The following is a 21,936-nucleotide window of genomic DNA, read 5'->3' as shown; positions in this document are numbered from 1 at the left end:
TATAATGCTACACTGTTATCTAAAAAGTTTATTTACTTGCAAGAAGATTTTTAATCAGACTTTAGTAGTTGTAGTTAATATCTTCTTATTTATTTACAACATATGTTTTTATAGTACTGGAATGACTAAACAAATGATGATATAGACATGAAAGGAATTTTGAACGTTTATATTTTTATTTTTTTAAAACTAGGATCATGACAATTAACCATACTGTCGATGTGATAGCCGACTCCTAAGAAATCTTAATATACCTTCCTTAAAAAATCCAATCTTGTCGTTACTGGGTCCCATGTCTGGTGATAATTCTTATAAATAATTTCGTCAGCCTTTTTTTACACGTGGAAAATCTTTCAAATATTATGTACCTACCGGATATATATACGTTTTTACCCAGTAAAAACCACCCACCACGAGCCGCCATTGTCAGAGTTAAGAGTCGCGATAGCATTCTACAAATGCAAATAATTTAATTGGCTATCTCAATGTTTTATTTGGAACACAGTTTGCGATACCAGCTGTGTTTGTGGCAGATAGTGGTGAGACATCCGATGAGTTGTTTATTTCTGTATCTACTAAAAGGATCAAGGCGCTTTTTATATAATAATCCTTAATAATCTGGATACGACTATCTAATCTAATAAGTAGAAGATTAGCAACGTTCCGGTTGTATACTTTATATTATAAGTATTAGACAGTATTAATATTGTGAGTTTGGGTTTATGTGGAATTTTATATTAACTTTACAGTTAAATAAGAAAAAGATTGTATTTTAAAAAATTATCACCCACCAACAAATATAGCAATACATCTTTTCGATTAATTACTCGCAACTTTATTGCTGTTTTTTTTTTATTATATAACCTTTTTTGTATTAAATGAAGTATCCAATTAATAATTTAATGTTTACATAGAGCAAAAAATTAACTAGTAAAGTAGGTAGGGAGTAAATTTATTTAAACGTATAGCTGTGTAGTCAACTCTCTCTTTGTCACCATATATGGTTGAGACTTATGAGCGGTGTTTGTGATGTCATTAGTATAATTGTAGGAATGACGTGATATCTCTCATCGTATGAGCTATATTGCAGCCATGAAACCACAACTAGTAGAATGTCTACCGCAATACATAAACGGACTGAATATTATTATGGAATTGTTGCAATAATACACATTTTACAATTATAATTTAATAAAATGGAAAGTCATTGTATCCCTAACAGAAAATCAGTTACATAAACTATTATGTAAACATGATGATAAGAGTATAAGCAGGGGAAAGAGGTAACAATGGGTGGGTTTATCACTGAAAAGCAATCTCTTAATAATTGGACAGTCTTAATATTAATCTAAGTGTATTATTATCGTATTAAGTTAAGAATCTTAGGGAATAATAATTTAAAAAATCTAGTACTTATTAAAAATAGTACCAATCATGAACTGTACAAATTCTAAGAAAAGACACGTATTCAAAGATATTTAATTATTATAAAAAGTCGCTATAATATTTTTTATGAATTAATCGTTGTTAGAATAAAGCCTAGCAAACTCTTGCTGATTTAGAGTTTCTATAATAATCACCCACCCACTGTGACTGTTCAGGTGACATCACTGTGGGTCCGGCTTTTGACCTTACGCTCGACTAAGTTTGTTTTGTTTTTGAAGTTATCACCCCGACCTACCGATAATTTTAATAGTTGTTATTTTATAACAACGTCAGTACCGTCTCGTTTAAATTATCACGGCTTTTAATGTTATTATATTATATAAATTTAATTACATTATAGGAAGTGACATCATCGCAATTTCAATATCAGGACAATATTAGAGAATAATAAGTGTGTTTACATTGTATTTTAAAATCGATTAATTTAAATATGCCTAACTTACAGTTATTTATGTTTTTATCTATACAATGATATGATAGGCAGCGGTATTTGTGAAGCATTATGTTAAAATCTAGATGTAGATAAATTAGAACGTCACTAATTTAGCGGAGTAATGAAATCACTAACTTAGGGGTCATTCTTACTTACTTATTTACTATGGAGGAGGGAGGTAGTCACCAAACTGTCACAAGGGGACGGGAGGAGTCCTAAATTTCACTGTCACGTTTCAAAATCTTATATATTTAAGAAGTAAAACTACATTTGATTACACAACTACACACAACTACTACAACACTAAATTTGATTTTACTTTGACAAGGACGGAGGACAATAGTCTTCAAAATCGTATGTCGTAATTTATGGATTGCCCCTTATGCAGAAACGGGGTTGTAAGTGACTCATGGCCGATTGTGGCCACAACCTGCTTCTGTATTCAATGCTGGAAAACTACAATATACCTATGATTAATAATACACATAAATAGAAATATTTTAAACAAGAGAATATTAATTCAACATATTTTGTAAATTGTATCACCATTATAAATAGGATACAGTATGTTTTCCAACATAAGTTACTCGCATCTGTACAAATATAATGCGAGGCTCTATCAAAAATATAAAAGGTATTATAAGCATAATGTTGTTTAAACAAACGTGAATATAAATTGCGATGTATACAAAATCATCGATAATATTAGCACAAGATTTAATTAGGTGACGGTTAGAATTTTCTATCAGGTAGGTCAAGACAACAATAACAATCTCATATTGTTACAATTCCAAGTCCAAGTGATATACTTACAATTTTTTTTTTTGTTGTAACAAGACTTCAACTTAAGCAATGTTCTTTCATTTTTACACGTCACAATTTGCCATGTTGGTTTTTTTTTATTAAATGGTAGCAGGCAAAATCATTCGATAAAAAGTGCTATTTAAAAATATCATATATAACATGTACTCAAAATTAAAGCTAATCAAATTAGAGTAAGTAATACCTGTGTAGGAATTTTCATTCCACAATTTCAAGTCATTTATGTATTTTCTAAACTGGTCGGCAAAGATGCAAAACTTGATGTGAACGATTCCTTCCTAGACAGAAACGAAAACCGTCAGACAGGTCTAACGTGTGTACGACTCTTTAGAAGAACACTGGTACCGCGCCATAAATATACACAAATCGTTGAACTTCTTGGTTTTGTAGGATATAGGTGTAAATTGTCTTAATCTATGTGGAATCTGTATATGCAGTATTTAGATGTCATTGAATTTTTTTTCCTATTGAACTGGTAGCAATCTTTTTGTCTAAATAAATTCTGATGTATTTCTAATTATGTTACGGGAAGTCACTACAGAAATAAAAAGTTCTATGTGTTAAATACAAGACGTTGTGTACCAAACGCCTCAACTACCTGGATCATAAAATTTACTGTAGTATTACTACAATTATAAAAGAAACAAGAAAAAGATTCTAATATAAATACACTGGATATGGAAAATAAAATGGTGGACCATTTAAAAGTCATTGCTAATATACATACTTGCAATTATCTCTAATTGCAAGAAATTAGTAGTAAACAATTTATTAGAAATAATACAAGTTATTTAATACTTTATGACAATGTCATAAACATAACAACCGTAAAAACAAACTGTTATTTAACTACCTGATCACTTACAAACGTTTACAAGGCACATGTGGAGGTGATGTCATATTATTTTAACTCTTAATTAATTTTGTTGTCGGCACATTGTTTTGAATCATTGTTTTACACATTCAATGATATACAGTAACTTGTTTGTTATGTGACCGCTTGAATTGCTAATCAAGTTTTTGTCATGTTTTCGTCCATTTGTACCTACTTTTTCATGTTTTTTAGTATTATTTATATCCTAACACACATATGTATCAGGATAACCGATAAACATGTATATTTATATCGCTTTAATAGTTTTAATCTTTCTAGATTATAATCTTTTCTGCTTTACGTTGTATTGCAAACATTTTTGAGATTAAATTTGATATGTTCAAGTGTGCGTCTTGAAGCATAAATATACCTACGTAAGATACTGATATTTCGTATTTTGCCGTAAATTTTGATAAGCATTTTTCATATAAGTACTTGAAGTTGTGATTATACTGCATCTATTCATTGAATCAGCACTTAATTTATTTCCAATAGTAATAGTCACTTCTAATGGGCACATTAGTTTATTTGCTTTAATGATATAATTAATTATATCTCAAATGTCTGGGTCAACATCTGTTTTAAGAAGTAGCAAGAAGTAGTAAAATAGCGATCAAATATAAGGTATAAGGCATTCATTACCTGGAGAATTATAACCGGATTGCTACAGTATAGTCAATCAGCTCTATGATGTTAATAACGTTTTGTTTGCAATTCTCATTATTGAGTCGTCTGCCCATACTAAATAAGTACATCGTGTCTGATAAATACACGTGGCATGATTATCGTCGATATTTGTCTGGTTATCTTTAAAATTATAATACTATATTTCATTATATGCCCTTGGTCGATTTATATCGCTTATTACAGTATTTTCGAAAAGTTCAGTGCACTGATAATGAAAACGTTGCACCTTTTGTCGGTCATATTCGTAATGCGAACATTTGGCGCCACTCGACGTTATATTTCGGACTTGCAATGTCCGCGTTGACTTTAGTTTTTTTTATCCACAGCTCATATATAAACACACAGCAGATTTGCACATTCCCATTATCTATTCGTTTCCCAATTGTCATCTTCAAATATATACTCTGAGCACTTAATAAGTGTGTACATAGTGTTTTACAGGATGTTTTTCTGCAAGAATTTTACAGTAGTTTTTATTTATACATATTTGCTTTTCATCTTATCGCAACTTTGACATGTTTGTGTTCTGTATATTTATCTAATTACCCACTGACATAAAAAAATGTTTGCACGCATGACATGCACAGTTTAATTTACAACCACCATTAGTGTCATAATTTTATGGAACTGTTGCTGTATAATTATGAAAATATTTAGAAATAGAATAGAAATAGAAATAATCTTTATTCAAATAAACTTAATATAAGCACTTTTGAATAGTCAAGTTCTTTGATTCTACCGCTCATTCGGAATGCAGACTCATGACAAGAAGAACGAGCAAGAAACTTGTGTCTTGCTCTTTTAAAAAAATATTGATTTACTTATATTTTGCAAAGAACTCTACAATTAAAAATATTAACAGTCAATAAGCCTATTGGCGCACCCGTCAATCTACAGTGGGTGACGCAGGCGTCAACATCATTTAACAAGATCCAGTACGAACCAGAACTGTTTAAACGCATCACAAATTCCATTGCTAGAAGGTCGGGACTCCCACGTAAAACATTAATAAAATCTTATTAAGCGTCCAGGTCTAATTATAACTTCAGACAAAACTCAACGGAACATTCCACTTTTAGAGTCCTAAGTGTATCCTTTGACTCATTTGAAAATTGAAAATACAAAATGTTCAAATGTTTCTGAATATATGCTCACTTCTGTAGGCGTGACAAAATATATAGATTATTTTTTGTAGATCTACATTTTGTACTATTCTACCAGGTATCTAGACTGATGTTGTAACTGAAAATTTAAGGGGATATTTAATATTTTGTTACATCTGTACCTACTTCTATATACTTCTATGTCGTACCTACTTCAAAATACCTCGCATTTAAAATTTTTATATAACACTAATAAACCTTAATTGATCATGGTAAACATTGAGTGGCCGAAACATCGCAACGGGGCATCGCGATACAACTACATACTTCTAATTTTAGCCTTCGTGGACTTTGAATTGTAATGTTTCAAAGATACGTGTTTTGTATTTCGAGGCCATGCTTTATTTGGATGTTTTTCTATAGATGTTAGTGATGTTGCTCTTATTTCAAAAATCTATCTAACTTTTGCTGAACTTCTTAGAACTGTAACAACACTGCACGTTGCAGGTTCTCTCGGTAGACTTTTTATTTGTTCCAATTTAACGGAGAGTACATCAATTAATACACACGTATCCGCATGCTTTGTGCCGCTGAAACTATCATATATAAAGCAATTATGTACACTCTTTCGAAATACCGAGAATGTTAGCAATTGGCGCAATTGCATCGTTTTCTTTTCTTAATGATAATCGATGTATATAATTAGTTAACAGTAATTATTACGAGTAGAAATCCTACCATTTGCATACCAAATGTTGTTTATCTATATTCCTAGACGTACTGATATTTTATTTTATTCCTCTTGACAGCTATGTTTTAAAGTATTTTGCTAAACATTAACGATAAAGCAAGAGTTCTGTTATCGATGTAGGTTGTGTTGTTGAGTTCAGGGTGCATGTACGGACCGCGTGGCAATGACGTGTGCGCCGCCATTTTAAATAGGCCGCGTGCGCGCGCAGACCATCAGTCGCCTTCTTGGTCGCGCAAACGCTACTTGTTCCTCGTAGCTGATAATTATCACTAGTCTCGCTTTACTTGTCGTCGGTTACGTACATACTATTTGTTAGTGATCCTGAAATACTTGTACCGTGCACAAAATGATCGACGTCGTGCAACAATCGAGAGATGGGTGTCTCTACGAGATCAGACAAAAGGGACAGAAAGATCCTTGCTACGTGGTCGTGCCCGACACTAATGTACGCTTTATATTTTATAATATTTATTACGAATTATTTAAAAGTAATATTAGTATATTTTTTACCGTCTAGTATTTAAATCATTCAATTATATATTTTCTATCATTTGTTGTGCGGTTTTGAAGTATATTTATTAAATTCATAATTTAATATTTCTGTTCCTTAATTTCCCAGTAGTGTTTCAATACCTTCTCCTTATTTTTATTATTCAATTACAACAGTAAAGTCTAACATAATTTTTTTATTGTTGCAGGATCTGGTTAAGAGCCACTTGATGTTCGCGGTGCGCGAAGAAGTGGAAGTATTAAAGGAGCGCATCGCCGAACTGATGGAGAGGATCAACCAGCTTGAAGTGGAGAACACATTCCTGCGCGCACATGCCACCCAGGACACACTGTCGCAACTGCCAGCGGCGGGCACCAAGCCGCCGCCGCAGCCACAGGGCCCACAGCCCCCGGTCTCGTAGAGCCCTGGGCTGGCGCACCTGATCATGACCGCCGGCCCCAGCCGGCCTCGAGGTCCAAGGCCTCCCCCCTCGGCGCGCGATCCTGGCCGCTGCGCGCTGCATGCGGGACCCACGGAGTCACTTTGGCTGTGCTATGTTAATTCGTAGGTTAACAAGGAATGAGTGTAAGTACAGTGGTCGAGCGCCGAGGGATGCCGCGACCGCGATCGCTGCCCTGCCGCGACCGCGTCTCGCCGTACGATGTAAATCACACAAGTGTCTAGTTAGCGCATCGCCAATCGCGCGGGCCCGTCCACTCATATATAATTCGTCGGGACGGACCCCGCAGACGATGAGCCTTCTATAATTATGCTTCTCTGAATCATAGACGCATATTTTTCTGTTATTAATATTTAGGGTGCAGAATTTCGTGCTAACTGCCATGCTTTTGCTAGACATCTCAGCAACGAGTCTTTAGTGTTTCAATGTATGTCATCTATATTTTTATTCTGTTATCGTTTAGGTGTATATGCTATCCATATTATTATTCCATATAAGATATCTTGTAAGACGTGTGGTGTATAATGAATGTAATAAAATAGTTGAAGACAATATTTTGTGTATTGAACAATGACTGTGTGTTAATTTATTTCTATATTTTTTTATATATCTAATTTAAGTTATTTATCAAGTTTTATAGCTGTGTTATTGTTAAATTGAAAGCGTTCCTGGTCAGTCGGAGTTTAATGATCTGTCGATTGCAAAGTTCTGAATGTGTTGTGTGCCGTTTTCGTTTAGTTTATATTTTTAATTACGCGTTACACTTTATTATGATAAATGTTGAAATGTATTCAATCTGCAGTTAATGTTTAACGTTTACTGAGGAATTAATTAATAGATTATGATCGTTGTGAGATTTAGAACTCGTGCGATTGCTGGCTTTAGTGGGTTTTGCACGCTGAAATGAAAAAAAAAATACATTTCTATTCCAGCCCTAAGTATATCAGCTGTATCACTAATAGACGTTATAGCAATTTAACATTGTATTTTTTAATAATTAAATTGTTTGTATATAGTACAAGTTGTAATAGATTCGTAAATAGGGAATGATGTACATAAATAATGAAAGAATGTGATGGAGGGATCCTATCCCTTGGTCTGTATAGACAAGAAGGCAGAAAAGGCAAGAGATATATCTAAAATATATAAATTAAATATTTGCTGTATTTAATACTAGCTTCACTGTAATATTTAGAGAACCGAACAAAGAATCGCTGGTGACAATGTGTGGAATGGAAAGTGTAAGGCTGAGTGGTTTAGGAGCAGTTGAATGCCAAAGTAAGGATGGACCGTCCCAGCAGTTCTAGTGTGACTATTTTACCTATAGAATAATATTTTGTACAACGCTATGTGTATAGATGAAGTTAGGTCATCGTGATTATTGTGAATATACAGTAATTAGCTCCTACAAGCATTACCCTAATATAGATATGAATTATATGATACTGAATGTGTAAATATATACAGAGAATGTCCATTGTAGCTTATGTTGAACAGAAAGGTTCCTCATATCCAATAAATACAAAACTTTAAATACGTTGTCTTTGTTATTGTGGCCTACATTACCCGTATCCTACATCCTTCAATCCTAAATATAGATGTACAAATTTATTATTTCCTGAAACAGGTAAGTACTCACTGAAATTATAGTAACACCTATTAAACTGGTGTATTTTTTTTAAATACTTAGGCAAAAGTATGTTGCCACTAGCACGCAGTTATATCTGCCTACCCAATTATGAATCTCGTGTGACAATAGAAATGAGCTACAATTCTTTTAATGGCATTAAATGCTACAAAATAGGAATTATTTAATTTGTTTACCAGAGGCAGTCAGTTTTACCTATTCAGACCAACAGCTTGGTTTGTAAGCTATTTCAGTTGGGTAGTAAAAATCCAGGATACGGAGCGACATCTTTAATCTCTAAAATGGTAGTGCTTTTATGTACCTATATAAGCAACGATTAGCGCTTATCAACATAAAAAGTTAAATTCATAATGGGACAGTTAAACTCTACGGTTATTGCTTCTATATAAACGGGATTGTTAGAAAATTCCCATGTCCTTTTGACAACTACGTGGTACCTTGTGAAAATGGTTGATTCTTGTTGAATCCACCACGATGATCAAACTGACTTGACTTTATATAATTTCCTTAAGATGTCCCGTTAGGATACTTATATAATTAATGCAGGCTGGTTTATAGTGCATTACATATTCACCTATCCAAAAAATCTGTTATATTATTTTATAGTAGCAAACTATTAAAACACAAATTAGAAACCGGTACGAAGGTCCTCGTAGTGTTGGCAACCCTTGTTGGCAATGGTTTTGGTGATCTATAAGATCAATCCTATTAACAATTCGCGATACCATTGCCATCTATTGGTCTTTAGTGATAATTCTAATTCAGTCATGCTAAAATAACTCTACAGCGCCATCTGGTGATAATATATAAGTAAGCTTAAGCAACCAGTACTAAAAGTAAATTATGCTTTATGCTACAATTATTTAGAAAGGGATTGAATAGGATTATAACTGATTCAATCACGAATTTTGATTCACCTTTCTTAGTAATTCAAAATAATTACGGTTTGAATGGTGTTTTTACTTTAAAACCTAATTCAAGAACATAATTATCTCACACGTAGATGATGTTGCTAGTAGAAATATACACTATCAAAGATATAGAACATAAAGTATGAACACATAATTGTGGTGAAAGATGGACTTAATAATCCTTGAAATTCAATTTTCACACTTTTTTATAAACAAAGGTTTGTGGTTCTGGATTGAATGGATATTCCTTCTAATTCCATACCAATCAGTCAATGTACAGTCTCTGACTACATAATATTTGTTGACATAAATTTGCCTGAGTTAAAAGAAGCTAATCTAATGGTGCCAAAATGCCAAGTAGCCGTTACAATGAGATTAAGAGATGTTGATAAAGTTGACATGGAACTTTTTACGGAATAATCCTTTTAAAATATAATTTTTAGTAAACATCTAAGTGTTACGGATACAACAAGTCAATTATCAAGATACGAACCAATTTTATTTAGTAAATAGAAGACCCTAACCAGAGTGTTTCGGACTATACAATAACAATTAATCGAATAATTTAGTAGATAAGTTAAGTTTAGTTTAATTGTTCGGTTAAACATTTAGCAAAAGCATGATATTGAATCTGCTAAACACTGACTGACAGATAGTGTCAATTACAGTCCTTCCGTTGTCAATGTCAGTACATAGATATAATAGGCCAACTAATACGAATTTACTCTGTGAAGCCAACTAAACAGTACTAAATATTTTTATTTAGTAGTTGAAAATGGATAATAATATGAGCTTAAAAGAAATACAAACTAAATTGTTACTTTGGGAAGGTTCAGACAATGCTTTAGCACCACTTACTTCTGAGCAAAGAGAAGCTATACTTGATTTAGAAGCACTTATACTCGGTGGAACAAATGACACCGACGAAGTTTGTATCAATTACTATATTATATTACTTATAATTTATAGAAAAACACTGGAAATTCCTTTTATCCATTAAATCTAAACTCCTTATTACCTTCTAGTTTTTTTTATTTAAATCACTGATGATGTTATCATGAAATAAAATAACTAGTAAAAAAGAGGAAATACTAATAATTGTAGAATTATGAAGGCCTTTAGCTAAATAAATTGGCACAGCTGTAATATTTCTTTTTGCTCTAGGAAAAACCTCAGACTAAAGTGGATAATGATATAATAAAAGATATAGTTCCCTCGGTGGACACAACATATGACTTTCTGGAATGGTACGAGAGCCTATATGAAAGTACTGTAAAGGCTGATGATAAACCATATGAAACATATTATAAACAGTTGGAAGAAAGGAAAAATGAATGCATTTCTTTAACTGATCAGGTATGTTGCAATGACATTACATATTATAAATTATTAGATATAATTATTAAATGTTTATTTAAGTTGTTTTTTTATTTATGAATCACCTGAGTCATTACCAATTCATATATATCACAGTCATATCAGTGTAGTATCACTTTTATATTGCCATATCGAAGAACTAAGATATACATCTATATCCTGTAATTTCACTGCAGGTATTTTTTTGTTTTCCAATATGAATATTGAATGGTGCACCAGTCTGCGCTAACAGTATATGCTATACCCTGCTAGCATTAGTAATGTGGACTAATAACACCATTGGTAGCTATGAACCATGTCACGTTAATGTTGATCACAACACATCAAATTTATCACAATTGGTTAATGGATATATTGAATCTATATTTTGTTTATATGTTAAGTTATTAAATTGAGAAAATTTAACAAACACTGATCTGTATTAGAACTGAAGAACATATAAAATAAATACTTGTATATAATTTATAAATTAATTTTTTTTTAAATGCAGTGTATTACTTTTTATCTTTTAAAATAGTGTGATGTACCTCTAACAAATAATGTTGATCACTTTCCTTTCAGATAGATGCAACAATGGCAGATTTGAAAAAACTATCTGAACAATATGAGTTAGTCTCAAACAAAACAAATGCATTACACACAATGAGTGAACAACTGTTGGCTGATCAAAATAAATTATCCAGCATTGGTAAGTATTAAAAGTAAAATATTTTGCCACTCATCATTACGTCAAATTATAATAGTCCAATTGATGATAAGTCTCATACAAAGTATTTGGAGCTATTAACACTCGTCAAGTGGCTTGTTATATGGGTATGCTTTTTCGATTAGTATTACGTTAATATAGAAATTAAAGAAACTAAATAAAGTAGATAAATATTATACACTCTTAATTTGTAATAGTTGGTATTTAGTTATTCTAATTTTGAATAAGTTATTATATATTTATAAGGTTTTTATATTATTGTCACAATTATAAAATAGTATGATGTTTTTTCCTAATACTTATTATTTCTTTATTGCCATAAATTATTATGGACATCCTATGTAGGTTGTCTGTAAAAGATTGATTTTTTTTAATTTTTTATGCCCAATAAAGATATATTATTATTATATTTTGTAGGGGAGGACATAAAAAATAAGCTACATTATTTCACCCAAGTGGAACATTTGTCTCAGAGACTGAGCAGCCCAACATTGTCTGTGAATAGTGAAACATTCTTTATTGTTCTTGCCAAGATTGATGAATGCTTGGATTATATGAGGAATAATGTAAGTACTTGAATAATTTGTAATTTTTACATCAGAAATTAATACTTGTATAATAACCATAATGTCACATCAGGAATTGTAAACACTCTTCTCTCTGACATTATATAATAAGCTAATAAAGAATCCACACGCACAACGGCCCGAATGTGAGGCTAATTGCGGAGAATGGAGTCCAACATACAAGCTAATAAAGATATATTTTTAGAGGTTTAGAAACCATTAGATTTTTCGCATTTTACAAACATTTATATTCGAGAGTATGATTATTTGTATTTGTCTGCATATTGTCTATCATTTAAAAAAATGTATTGAAGTATTTGTAATGCTTTGTCGTTTAGTTTCATAGTCAAAATATAAAATAGCATGACAAAATTGAACATATAACAGTAAAATTTCTGTATTCTCACAGTTTTATATATCAAAAGATGACAAATACCACTTTTAAGTTGCCAGTTTTATATAGGTATATCATAATATAAAAACTAATGAACTGATTATACATTAAATGTGTTTGTACTACTGAATTAATTATACATTTGTTAATTATATAATAATGTAATTACAGAACTCCTTCAAGGAATCACATACCTACATAGTTAAGTACAGGCATCTCCAGAACCGTGCGATATCACTCATCCGATCCTACGTTAATCATGTGCTGAATCATGCTACGGAACAAGTACTAGCTCCCGCAGACGAGGACCAGACGGACCAAGAGACCATTGACACGGCATATGCAGTTTACTTTGGGAAGTTTCAAGCTGCTGCACCCAAGTTGAAGTTGGTCATAAGCGAAATCGAAAAAAGGGCTGAAGTTAATGCTGAGTATGCATTTTATTTCTGGTGATAGAATAAGATTACTTTATGTACATCAAATATGTTCTGATTATATTTTTTACTTTAAGTGAAATAACAGAGTAAGGTCTCATGACATTAGTCATTATCCAAAATGGCAATGCATCCACATTTATGTACTGGTTACGACTTTTCATTGAGTGGACCATCAACTTGTTTATGATTTTACATTTCAGGTATGCATTAAACAGTGTTAAGAATTCTAAATTATATTAATTTGCAGTTATGTAGGGACCATATAACAGTTACAATTGCAGTTTATATCACATCACTTACTAAATGGTTCATATATAATACAATTTAATTTGAATGCCTTGCAATTGAGAATTGGTAATAACATTGTTACATGATTAGGGCCGCGGTCGATATTTATTTTATTTAGTACAGTAGCCACGTGGCATTAGAGCAAGCGTGTGGCAGTGTACCGCACGTCGGTCGACATTCCATCTTATTACTGTAGCCACTTGGTATTATAGACCGTGCACGTGACAATGTACCGATCTTTTCAGATTCATAAAAATGTATTATACGTACTTAATAAAAGTAACTATGCTATGAAGACCTTCGGTAGTCATACACACATCCATACATATAAATAAAACTGGAGTGTCTGTAATATTGTAATAACCGTTTTTACTACATGCATATGAACTATGAAATGTCATTTTTTTCAATTTTTGTCTGTCTGTTTGTTCCGGTTAATCTCTAAGCTAAATGGCTGGACCTTTTTTGACGGGACTTTTATTGGCTGATAGCTGAGGCAGTTTGCGGGTGCAGCTAGGTTTGTAGTTTTTTTCTATTTACTACTCTAGCCATGTGGCGTAGGACAGTTAACCATGGTGAGTGTCTGCGCAGATACTTGGCGGTGTTATCGGAGATTCAGCGCGCGTACAGCAGCGAACGCGCGCGCGTGGCGGGTGGAGCTGCGGCCGCGGCGCTGGCGGCGGCTGCCCGCGCGCACGTGCGCGACCACTGCGGGCTGGCGCGCGCCGCGTGCTCGCTGCTCGCGCACGCGTGCCGGGACGAGTGCGCGCTCTACGATCACTTCTTCCGACAGCCCTCGCCCGCGCTCGAGTACGTAGCTTTGCTGCTTTTATGTGGTTGATATGGCAAATGTAAAATTGTTATTTATTTTTATTTATTGTACCAGATATATTACAGGGATATAATTATATAGGGTAAAAAGTTAATTATAAGATAAAAAAGACGACCTTATCGCTTATGATATGTTTTTCCAGACAAACTTTAGTACACGCTTTGTTTCTTGGTCCTGGATTGGATTTCTAGCATTATGCAAATATTTGGTATTCATGAATATAATTGTCTGTATCGGTCTGAGTTTTTTTAGACATCTATTATGTATATATTTACAAAAAATGTATTTAAGTATTTCTGTCAGTCCAGTACCTGTAACACAAGCTTTGCTTAGGAGTGGATGCCGCTGTGTGAGGATGGTGCACTAGTGAAAGATGATGAGCATGTAATCAATCCAGTTAGTTAGCCTTCGTTGCGAATTATTAAATAGAAAAATTTGAGATGTCAATATATGCTTGGAAAACATGGGGGTAATTTTTTTTTATAAAATTTGTCGGAATATAATGTTGAAAGTATGGAATAATTTTTAAGTAGTAAGTTTTAAATAATCTGTTATTCTAAGCTGTTTTTCATCTACTTTAATAGAACTGGACATCTAGATAATCTTATATAAGTAGTCTAGTAAATTATCATTTCAAAGAAATGATACACAAGTTAATTATGTTTTCAGAGAGTATCTACAATCGCTGTGTAACGGACTGTACGAGACGCTACGACCGCATATCATACACATTAACCACTTGGAAACACTCGCTGAACTGTGCGTTATATTGCGAGTGGAAGTTATCGAAGAGCAAGTCAATAGTGATCGTAAGTTCATTTATATTAACTTGTTCGACAATTCTTCCCATGGCTATCGTTTACCAAAGCACCGCTCGCCATCAACAGGGAATTCATCCCATATACTGGACCCTAAGTGGTCTAGAACAGTGTGGTTTTAGAGGAGTTACCTCCCGCAAACATTTAGTTCGTGGATTGAATTACATGCCGAGGTTTTCTCAAGAGACTACAGCATAGAGTTTTTCAAGAAACCATAATGTACCCTACATTATGGTTTCTTGAGAGGTATCAACTTGATATAATAGTGGTGGCACTATTTATATAGTCGAGAATCGCCATTATCAAGTGGGTCTTCCAATTACATAAAAAAAAAGAAACAGAGTTTCTATTAGACCACCCATTGAAAAGCTTTCACTCTATACTAACAAAGTATACATGTATGTACGTGTACAGAGCGCGGATCACTTCGCGCACTGGGAGCGGCGGCGCGGGCACTATTACAGGACGCACAAGAACGGCTCGTGTTTCGTGCACACGTGCATCTACGCACCGACGTACTGCACTACCGGCCCGCACCTGGGGACCTCGCCTACCCCGACAAGCTCGAGATGATGGAGGTTACATCTTATCCTTTCATAAAAAAATTTACCATATCCTAGAGACCTAGATTAGTGTATCCCAACCTTTAATGAACCACCACCTTAGCCTTTCTAAAATTCTTATGTAATATACATAATTAGTAACATTAATGAAATGAATTGTTCACTTAAGAAACTTAAATATTAGGTTTTAGGAAGACATCACTAGGAAATTACACTACACTACTACAAAAGAAAAATAACGCTGTTCGAGCTGTTTTCTGGATGTGGATGTTATTTGTTTTATTATGGTTTTGAAAAAATGAACGTATGGTTTGAAAAAAAGACTTGAAAAAATTAGATAACAATCAAAATCAAAAATATATCTATGTTCGAAAACAGTATTTTTTTTTACAAAGTTTAATAAATACAAATATATACTTTACTCTACTAATAAAATTATATAAATATAGTTTCTAATTAACAGCAAATCGCCATGTCTCTCCAAGATCAAAGTCTTAAGCGCAGCGATTCTCGCAACTCTATGACATCTGATATTTCTGCGACCTCCCAAGAAGTCGCTAATATAAATGTCGATGCCCAGCGCAGGCCCCAAGCCTCGCCAGCAGACCTTCACGGCATGTGGTATCCAGCAGTGAGAAGAACATTAGCAGCACTTTCTAGACTATACAGATGTCTCGAAAAGAAAGTATTCCAAGGACTTGCTCAGGAGGCGATTTCACTCTGCGTACAAAGTATTAACAACGCTGCGCAGCAAATCTCTGCAACCAGAACTAACATTGACGGGGAGTTATTCCAAATAAAACATTTATTAATATTGAGAGAACAAATAGCACCATTCCAAGTGGATTTCGTAATTAAAGAGACTGTGTTAGATTTTAGCAATGTTAAAAATGCAGCATATGGATTGATACAGAAGCCTAAACAAATATTTTCGTTGAATAGCAATAACGCATTACTAGAATTTCTATTAGAAGGTACTCCAATGGTGAAGGAGCACCTCTTGGACTCTAGAAAGGAGGTTGATAGACAGTTGAAGGCTTGCTGCGAATTATTTATTAAAGATGCCACGGAAATATTAGCAGGATCATTGATCACATATATTGAAAAGGTAATTTTGATTATTGCATAGGTCTATAGTTATAACTATAGACCTATGCAATAATCAAAATAAAATTGTAAATATTAATAATATTTCTCTTATTGGATCTGAATTTTTCAACTTATTTGGAATATAGAAAATTATCATTTCAATTTATTTTTGCGTTTCGCATTATATACCATTGGTCTTACATACTTTTTTCACTTGTAAGAATTAAATTTTAATTGTAAGAATTGAATTTATAAAAAAAAAAATATTTTTATTTTCTAGGCTCAAGTATTCACTCCAATTGAACAGTTAAAATCACAACCATGGGCGACGCCGGAAGAAACTGCAACAGTCGTGAAGGAAGCCCAAAAAAGGATCAAGACGCACCTCGCTCCTTTACAACGCTCTATGCAACTGTATTTAGCTAATAAGGAAACAGAATGTATTCTGTTTAGGCCTATAAGGGTAAATATAAGGTTTTCTTATTCTTATTAGTATAATCTTTGTTTACCAACGTAAACCTTATATAAAGTCGTCTGTCTGAAATAAGACAGTGAAATTATAGGATTTGGAGTAATGACATTTTAGCCATGAGTGGTGACACATACGGTAAATGATGACTTAATGATAATGGAGTGGTGGACCTGCGGTGTGTTGTGATAACAGATGATGATAGGATAATGCTACGTAGCATGAAGCCATTTTTTTTTTTATTTTAGTCATTTAATTCGGATAGCCATCCATATTATGTTAGTAAGCAACTTAGAAATAGAAATAGAAATAGAAAATCATTTATTCAAATAAACTTAATTTAAGCACTTTTGAATAGTCATAACAATTTGTTTTTTATCTACCACTCGTTCGGAAAGCTGTCTCATCACAAGAAGAACGAGCAAGAAACTTGTGTGTTGCTCTTTTAAATAATCCTTGTAAGTTTACATTTACAAGTCGAAACGTGTGAATACAAACTACCAACAAACACTAATTTTTTGGGTCAAATATAATCATGCAATAAGATTAAATCAGTCGTAGTGATAAGAGCAGACCAGTCCCTACAAGCAGCACTCGTTCACGAGTATGACGGATGAGCCAGCCATCACTGCGCTCGACCATATTTTAGGGAGCCCATTGACCCGGCCCACCACGCCGCCACATGTCTGGACATTTTAGTGAGCATGACTACTCATTCCACACGACCTCGTCACAGCTACAACGATACTAGTAAATTAAAATATATATCCTTATAATTCTAATTCACAGCTCATCCTCTGATAAATTAATTACGATAGAATACTATGTATATAATATTACTATGCCATCGTAACGAATTTATCATGAAGTAACTATGGTCTATACTAGATAATAATAACCAAGGCCCTCCCAGGGTAACATCATAGTTAGTGGAGGCAGACCTAAAAATGGTATATTACTTGCAGTGGGGCCACTAACTATTCCCTCCCCCCAGTATACCAGTAGTACGTAGCTTGGCACTTTCATATATTATATACCTACACCTTCGATTGTTTACAATCAGTGGTTTGGGTCCACTACGGACCCAAACCACTGATTGTAAACAATCGAAGGGTGCAATTCCAATAACAAACCCACGACTCACAAAACGTCTATTAAACCTAAATAGGCAAAACCTTAAAATAATGATAGGGACAATAACGGGCCACTGTCCCTTAAACAAACATCTGTACACAATCGGTGCTACGGACAGTCCCCTTTATCGAGGCTGCTTTGAAGCCGAAAAAACGGCCGCTCACGTAATCCTGGTGTGCGCAGCAGTGGCCATACAACGAACACAAATCCTCGGAACGGTGAGGTCGCTCCGCGAAGCCTGTGAAGACGCCAGGAGTCTTTTGCGCTTCTCGGAGGAGCTTGGTCGGCTACTTTAGTAGTCTCGACTCTACATGCACAACGGCCCAAATGAGAGACCATACTGGTGAGTCGCAAAAAGATCCTTATTAATTTTTGTTTATTATTTACAGAATAATGTTGTTGGCTACTTCGTGCAGATCGAGCAAACTCTGACTAACGCAGGCTACAGTTATGAAGACACCCTCATAGTTGCCTGCCCAACCCACGAGCAAGTTTCTGTCTTCATATCTTCTGCCAGTTTGATTAGTCACAGTGAGCCAGTATTGCCATTCGGCAAAAAGAGGAAAACCAGTACAGTGCGCAAGCCGAGTGTTGCCATGGTGCAGGAGAAGGAAGAAAAACCTGCAACTGCAACTGCAACAGCGCAGTTGCAGGTTAGCACTAGTTCTGTTGCTAATGTGTAAAATTTCCAAATGCAAAATATCTTTAATAAAAATTACGTTACAGCACTATGTTCTGCAAATAAATTGTTTATTTATTATTTATTTAAGTTCAATTGTACTACAGATTTTTTTTTATTAAATATTTATATTACATGTTAGTAATTGTGAATTTATTTATTTTATAATGACTTCAATAAAAAACATTATTTTTATATAATTTAGATAACCCAATAAATTGATGCTCTATCTGATGGGATGTAAGGAGTAATATTTTTAAAAGAATCAATATTATTTTGGTGACAGTAGCCAACCAGTATTATTAGGCGGGTTGCATGTCAGTGTCGGCGTTACATAATAATTTGTACTAAACAAGGAAAAATTATTGATAACTGTAGTTTACCTCCATTGAAATATATTTTCTAGGAATTTGGCTTGAATGATATAAAGATTCTGGAAAATAATTTGGTTGAAAAAACCAAAGAATAATGATAGAAAATGTTATATATATATTTATAAATTAAAAATGTATAAACAATGAGGTTTAACAACATTAATAGCGATGTTACTGTAGGCTATTTATTCTTCAGCAAGAATTACGGTTTTATAATTAATTCAAAACAATACTGCTTTATGACAAAATGTATATTTTTTTTAAAAGTGGAATGGGAGGCAGGTAGGCAAATCAATGTTTATTATTGTCTACATAATTGTATGACAATTCTTCAGTAGCAGTGATATACATTTATATTCACTAATTTACTGTAATTTATGTAGTTTTACAATATGTTTGTACTTGCTTACAGAAATTAAAGCAGGTTATAACAAAAATAAAACTGATACAAAAACAAATTGTTTTATTTACATACACATTTTATTTACTTATTCTCCTATAGTAAATACATGTTAATCACCAAGACGTTTTGTTTTAATTTAATAAAACAACAGACATTGGGTGAGCATTTTAATGTGTTTTCTTGATCTTATTTGATTTAAATAACAATTCTAAAAATACACTACTACATTTTATGCTCGGAGCCAGTACATTCCACCACGGATTCTAGTGTAGTCGGGCAGACCTTCTGTAGGACCTACGGCCGCGATAGCAGGGCAACGGTCATATAGATATTTATAGCAAACATCACGGACATTTTGTACAGTAACTGCATCAATACGGGCATCTAATTCATGAATAGGGATGCGGCGGTTATAGCACAGGATCTGACGGCCAATATCTTCACAGACTGGTGTGGTGCCATCAAGTTGGAGAAGCATATTGGTTTTCAACAAGTTCTTTGCACGCTCTACTTCTCCTTCAGTGACAGATGTGCATAACTTCATCCATTCATTTTGAATATTGTACAAAATATATTCTAGTTGAAGGGGTTCAGCAACGAAATAAATACCCCATAAACCAGTGTCCTTGTAGCATGTATTGAAGGATTGGAAACTGTGGCAAAGGCCTTCAGAAGCAGCAGCACGAGCCAAAGTAGAAGCATTGTTGCCACCACCACCCTGAGACCTGTCCCACGCTCCGATTAAGGTGTTGGCTACCATCAGAGGGATGTTATCAGCATCAGTCCATCCAGCACCTTCTACAGCAATGGCAACATGTGCCAGTGGCATTGAGTCATCTCTGACACGAATTTCCGAGCCTGTATAACGGCAAGGGGTCAATTCTATTCCAGAACTTGTGTTCTTTAATCCACTGAAATGCTTATTGGCAAGTTCAACCAATCTTTCATGTTCAACTCCACCTGCACCAGAGAGGACAATGCGACCAGGTTGATAGTGAGATTTAATGTATGTCTGGAGGTCAGACTTAGAGATCTTTTTAATGTTCTTGGTGGGTCCAAGTATGGTCTGACCTAGTGGTGTGCCCTGGAAGGCTGTGGCGTGGAGATGGTCGAATACAACCTCTTGAAGGTTGCTCTCGACATCCTGCATTTCTCGTAGGATGACACCTCGTTCTCGTTCGATTTCGGGTTCAGCGAGAGATGAATTCTGAATAATATCAGCAAGGATTTCAACAGCGACTGGTACGTCGTTCGCGAGACATTTAGCGTAGAATACGGTTTGTTCGCGAGAAGTGTAAGCGTTCAAATGAGCACCTTTATTTTCAACGAGTAGTTCCAAGTCAGTTTGTGACCTTTTGCTGGTACCTTTGAAAGCCATATGCTCGAGAAAATGAGCGACCCCATTATTCTTAGTTGTTTCATATCTGGAGCCAGCATCGATCCACAGACCTACGGTGGCAGTAGGGGCACCGGAATCTTCCGAGGCAACGCGGATACCATTATCAAGAACTGTGAGCTTTGTCGGCGGAACATTGACTAACGCCTGCTTATATCCAACGGCGGTGGCTAAACATCGTACCTGATTGCCCGGATTTGAGACTAATCTCAAAGTTGTCGCCACTTTCAGCATTTTCTTGAAATCCTTGTAATCAAATTTAAGTTAAAAACTATGGATTTACGTAATATATGGGCAATAGTTGGTTCAGGCTGTCAAAATGAAAATTTATGGTGGATTGATTAATATTAAAATGTTGCCATTTGCTTATGTTGGCCAGATTAAATCATAGACAATTAAGGTTAATTATCATCGCGATAAATATTAATCTGAGTTAACCATTAGTATATGACTTTGACAGTGACCAACATAGCCCGAAGAATTGCAAAAGTGAAGTGGCAATGGACAGGGCACATAGCTCTTAGGACAGATGGTCGTTGGGGCAGTAATGTCCTCGAGTGGCGACCGCGATCGTAGTGGAGATCCTTGGGAGTGGCCTTTGTTCAGCAGTGGACGACTTCCGGGCTGAGATGATGATATTTACTTTACTCGTTAGAGTTAACCTAACAATACCTTGAATCTTGAATCTTGAATGCTGTTAGTACTTTTTGTAATCATAAAACAAATAGTAAAATGAAAATAGCCTTTATTTCATTAGGTAGTTACTATTCTCATAGAAAAGCAAGA

General features: G+C 34.3%; 3 protein-coding genes across 5 annotated transcripts in view; 2 read left to right on the top strand and 1 right to left on the bottom strand.

The window, feature by feature from the left end:
- LOC131849033 (protein bunched, class 2/F/G isoform-like) overlaps positions 1-8,602 on the top strand; it is a 182,883-nt gene extending 174,281 nt beyond the window's left edge. For both annotated transcript variants that reach the window (XM_059199028.1, XM_059199019.1), the window contains one exon: positions 6,815-8,602. In XM_059199028.1, coding sequence (XP_059055011.1) covers positions 6,815-7,027 — 213 coding nt within the window. In that variant the 3' untranslated portion in view covers positions 7,028-8,602. The remainder of the gene's footprint in view (positions 1-6,814) is intronic.
- A 1,724-nt stretch (positions 8,603-10,326) lies between these two features.
- LOC131848909 (conserved oligomeric Golgi complex subunit 3) lies at positions 10,327-19,445 on the top strand. Of its 2 annotated transcripts, XM_059198868.1 has the most exons (11): positions 10,327-10,553; positions 10,790-10,981; positions 11,564-11,690; positions 12,126-12,274; positions 12,840-13,099; positions 13,985-14,203; positions 14,895-15,034; positions 15,458-15,621; positions 16,070-16,714; positions 16,976-17,158; positions 18,688-19,445. In XM_059198868.1, exons 1-11 carry the CDS (start codon positions 10,401-10,403, stop codon positions 18,979-18,981), a joined length of 2,526 nt encoding a protein of 841 aa, XP_059054851.1. In that variant the 5' UTR covers positions 10,327-10,400; the 3' UTR covers positions 18,982-19,445. The 2 variants fall into 2 exon arrangements, with proteins under 2 accessions (XP_059054851.1, XP_059054859.1); XM_059198876.1 differs by lacking the exon at positions 10,327-10,553 and having other exon boundaries at positions 10,917-10,981; positions 11,568-11,690.
- Positions 19,446-19,794: 349 nt separating this feature from the next.
- On the bottom strand, positions 19,795-21,490 carry LOC131848990 (mitochondrial-processing peptidase subunit beta). The gene has a single exon (XM_059198965.1). The coding sequence runs from the start codon at positions 21,382-21,384 to the stop codon at positions 19,984-19,986; it is 1,401 nt and encodes a 466-aa protein (XP_059054948.1). The 5' UTR covers positions 21,385-21,490; the 3' UTR covers positions 19,795-19,983.
- Between the last annotated feature and the right edge of the window lie 446 nt (positions 21,491-21,936).

Source organism: Achroia grisella, unplaced genomic scaffold, assembly GCF_030625045.1.
Source record: "Achroia grisella isolate CSIRO2021 unplaced genomic scaffold, CSIRO_AGI_Agris_v1 utg1096, whole genome shotgun sequence".
NCBI classification, from domain to species: domain Eukaryota; kingdom Metazoa; phylum Arthropoda; class Insecta; order Lepidoptera; family Pyralidae; genus Achroia; species Achroia grisella.
This window is presented reverse-complemented; position numbering and strand designations above follow the sequence as displayed.

What these genes read in the sequence shown, in the direction of transcription:
- LOC131848909 (XM_059198868.1), top strand. Translation starts at nt 10,401, where the DNA reads ATGGATAATAATATGAGCTTAAAAGAAATACAAACTAAATTGTTACTT. An exon ending in AAATAAATTATCCAGCATTG is followed by an intron (nt 11,691 to 12,125) that starts GTAAGTATTAAA and finishes TATATTTTGTAG; the next exon opens with GGGAGGACATAAAAAATAAG. An exon ending in TTCTGTTTAGGCCTATAAGG is followed by an intron (nt 17,159 to 18,687) that starts GTAAATATAAGG and finishes TATTATTTACAG; the next exon opens with AATAATGTTGTTGGCTACTT.
- LOC131848990 (XM_059198965.1), bottom strand. Translation starts at nt 21,384, where the DNA reads ATGCTGAAAGTGGCGACAACTTTGAGATTAGTCTCAAATCCGGGCAAT.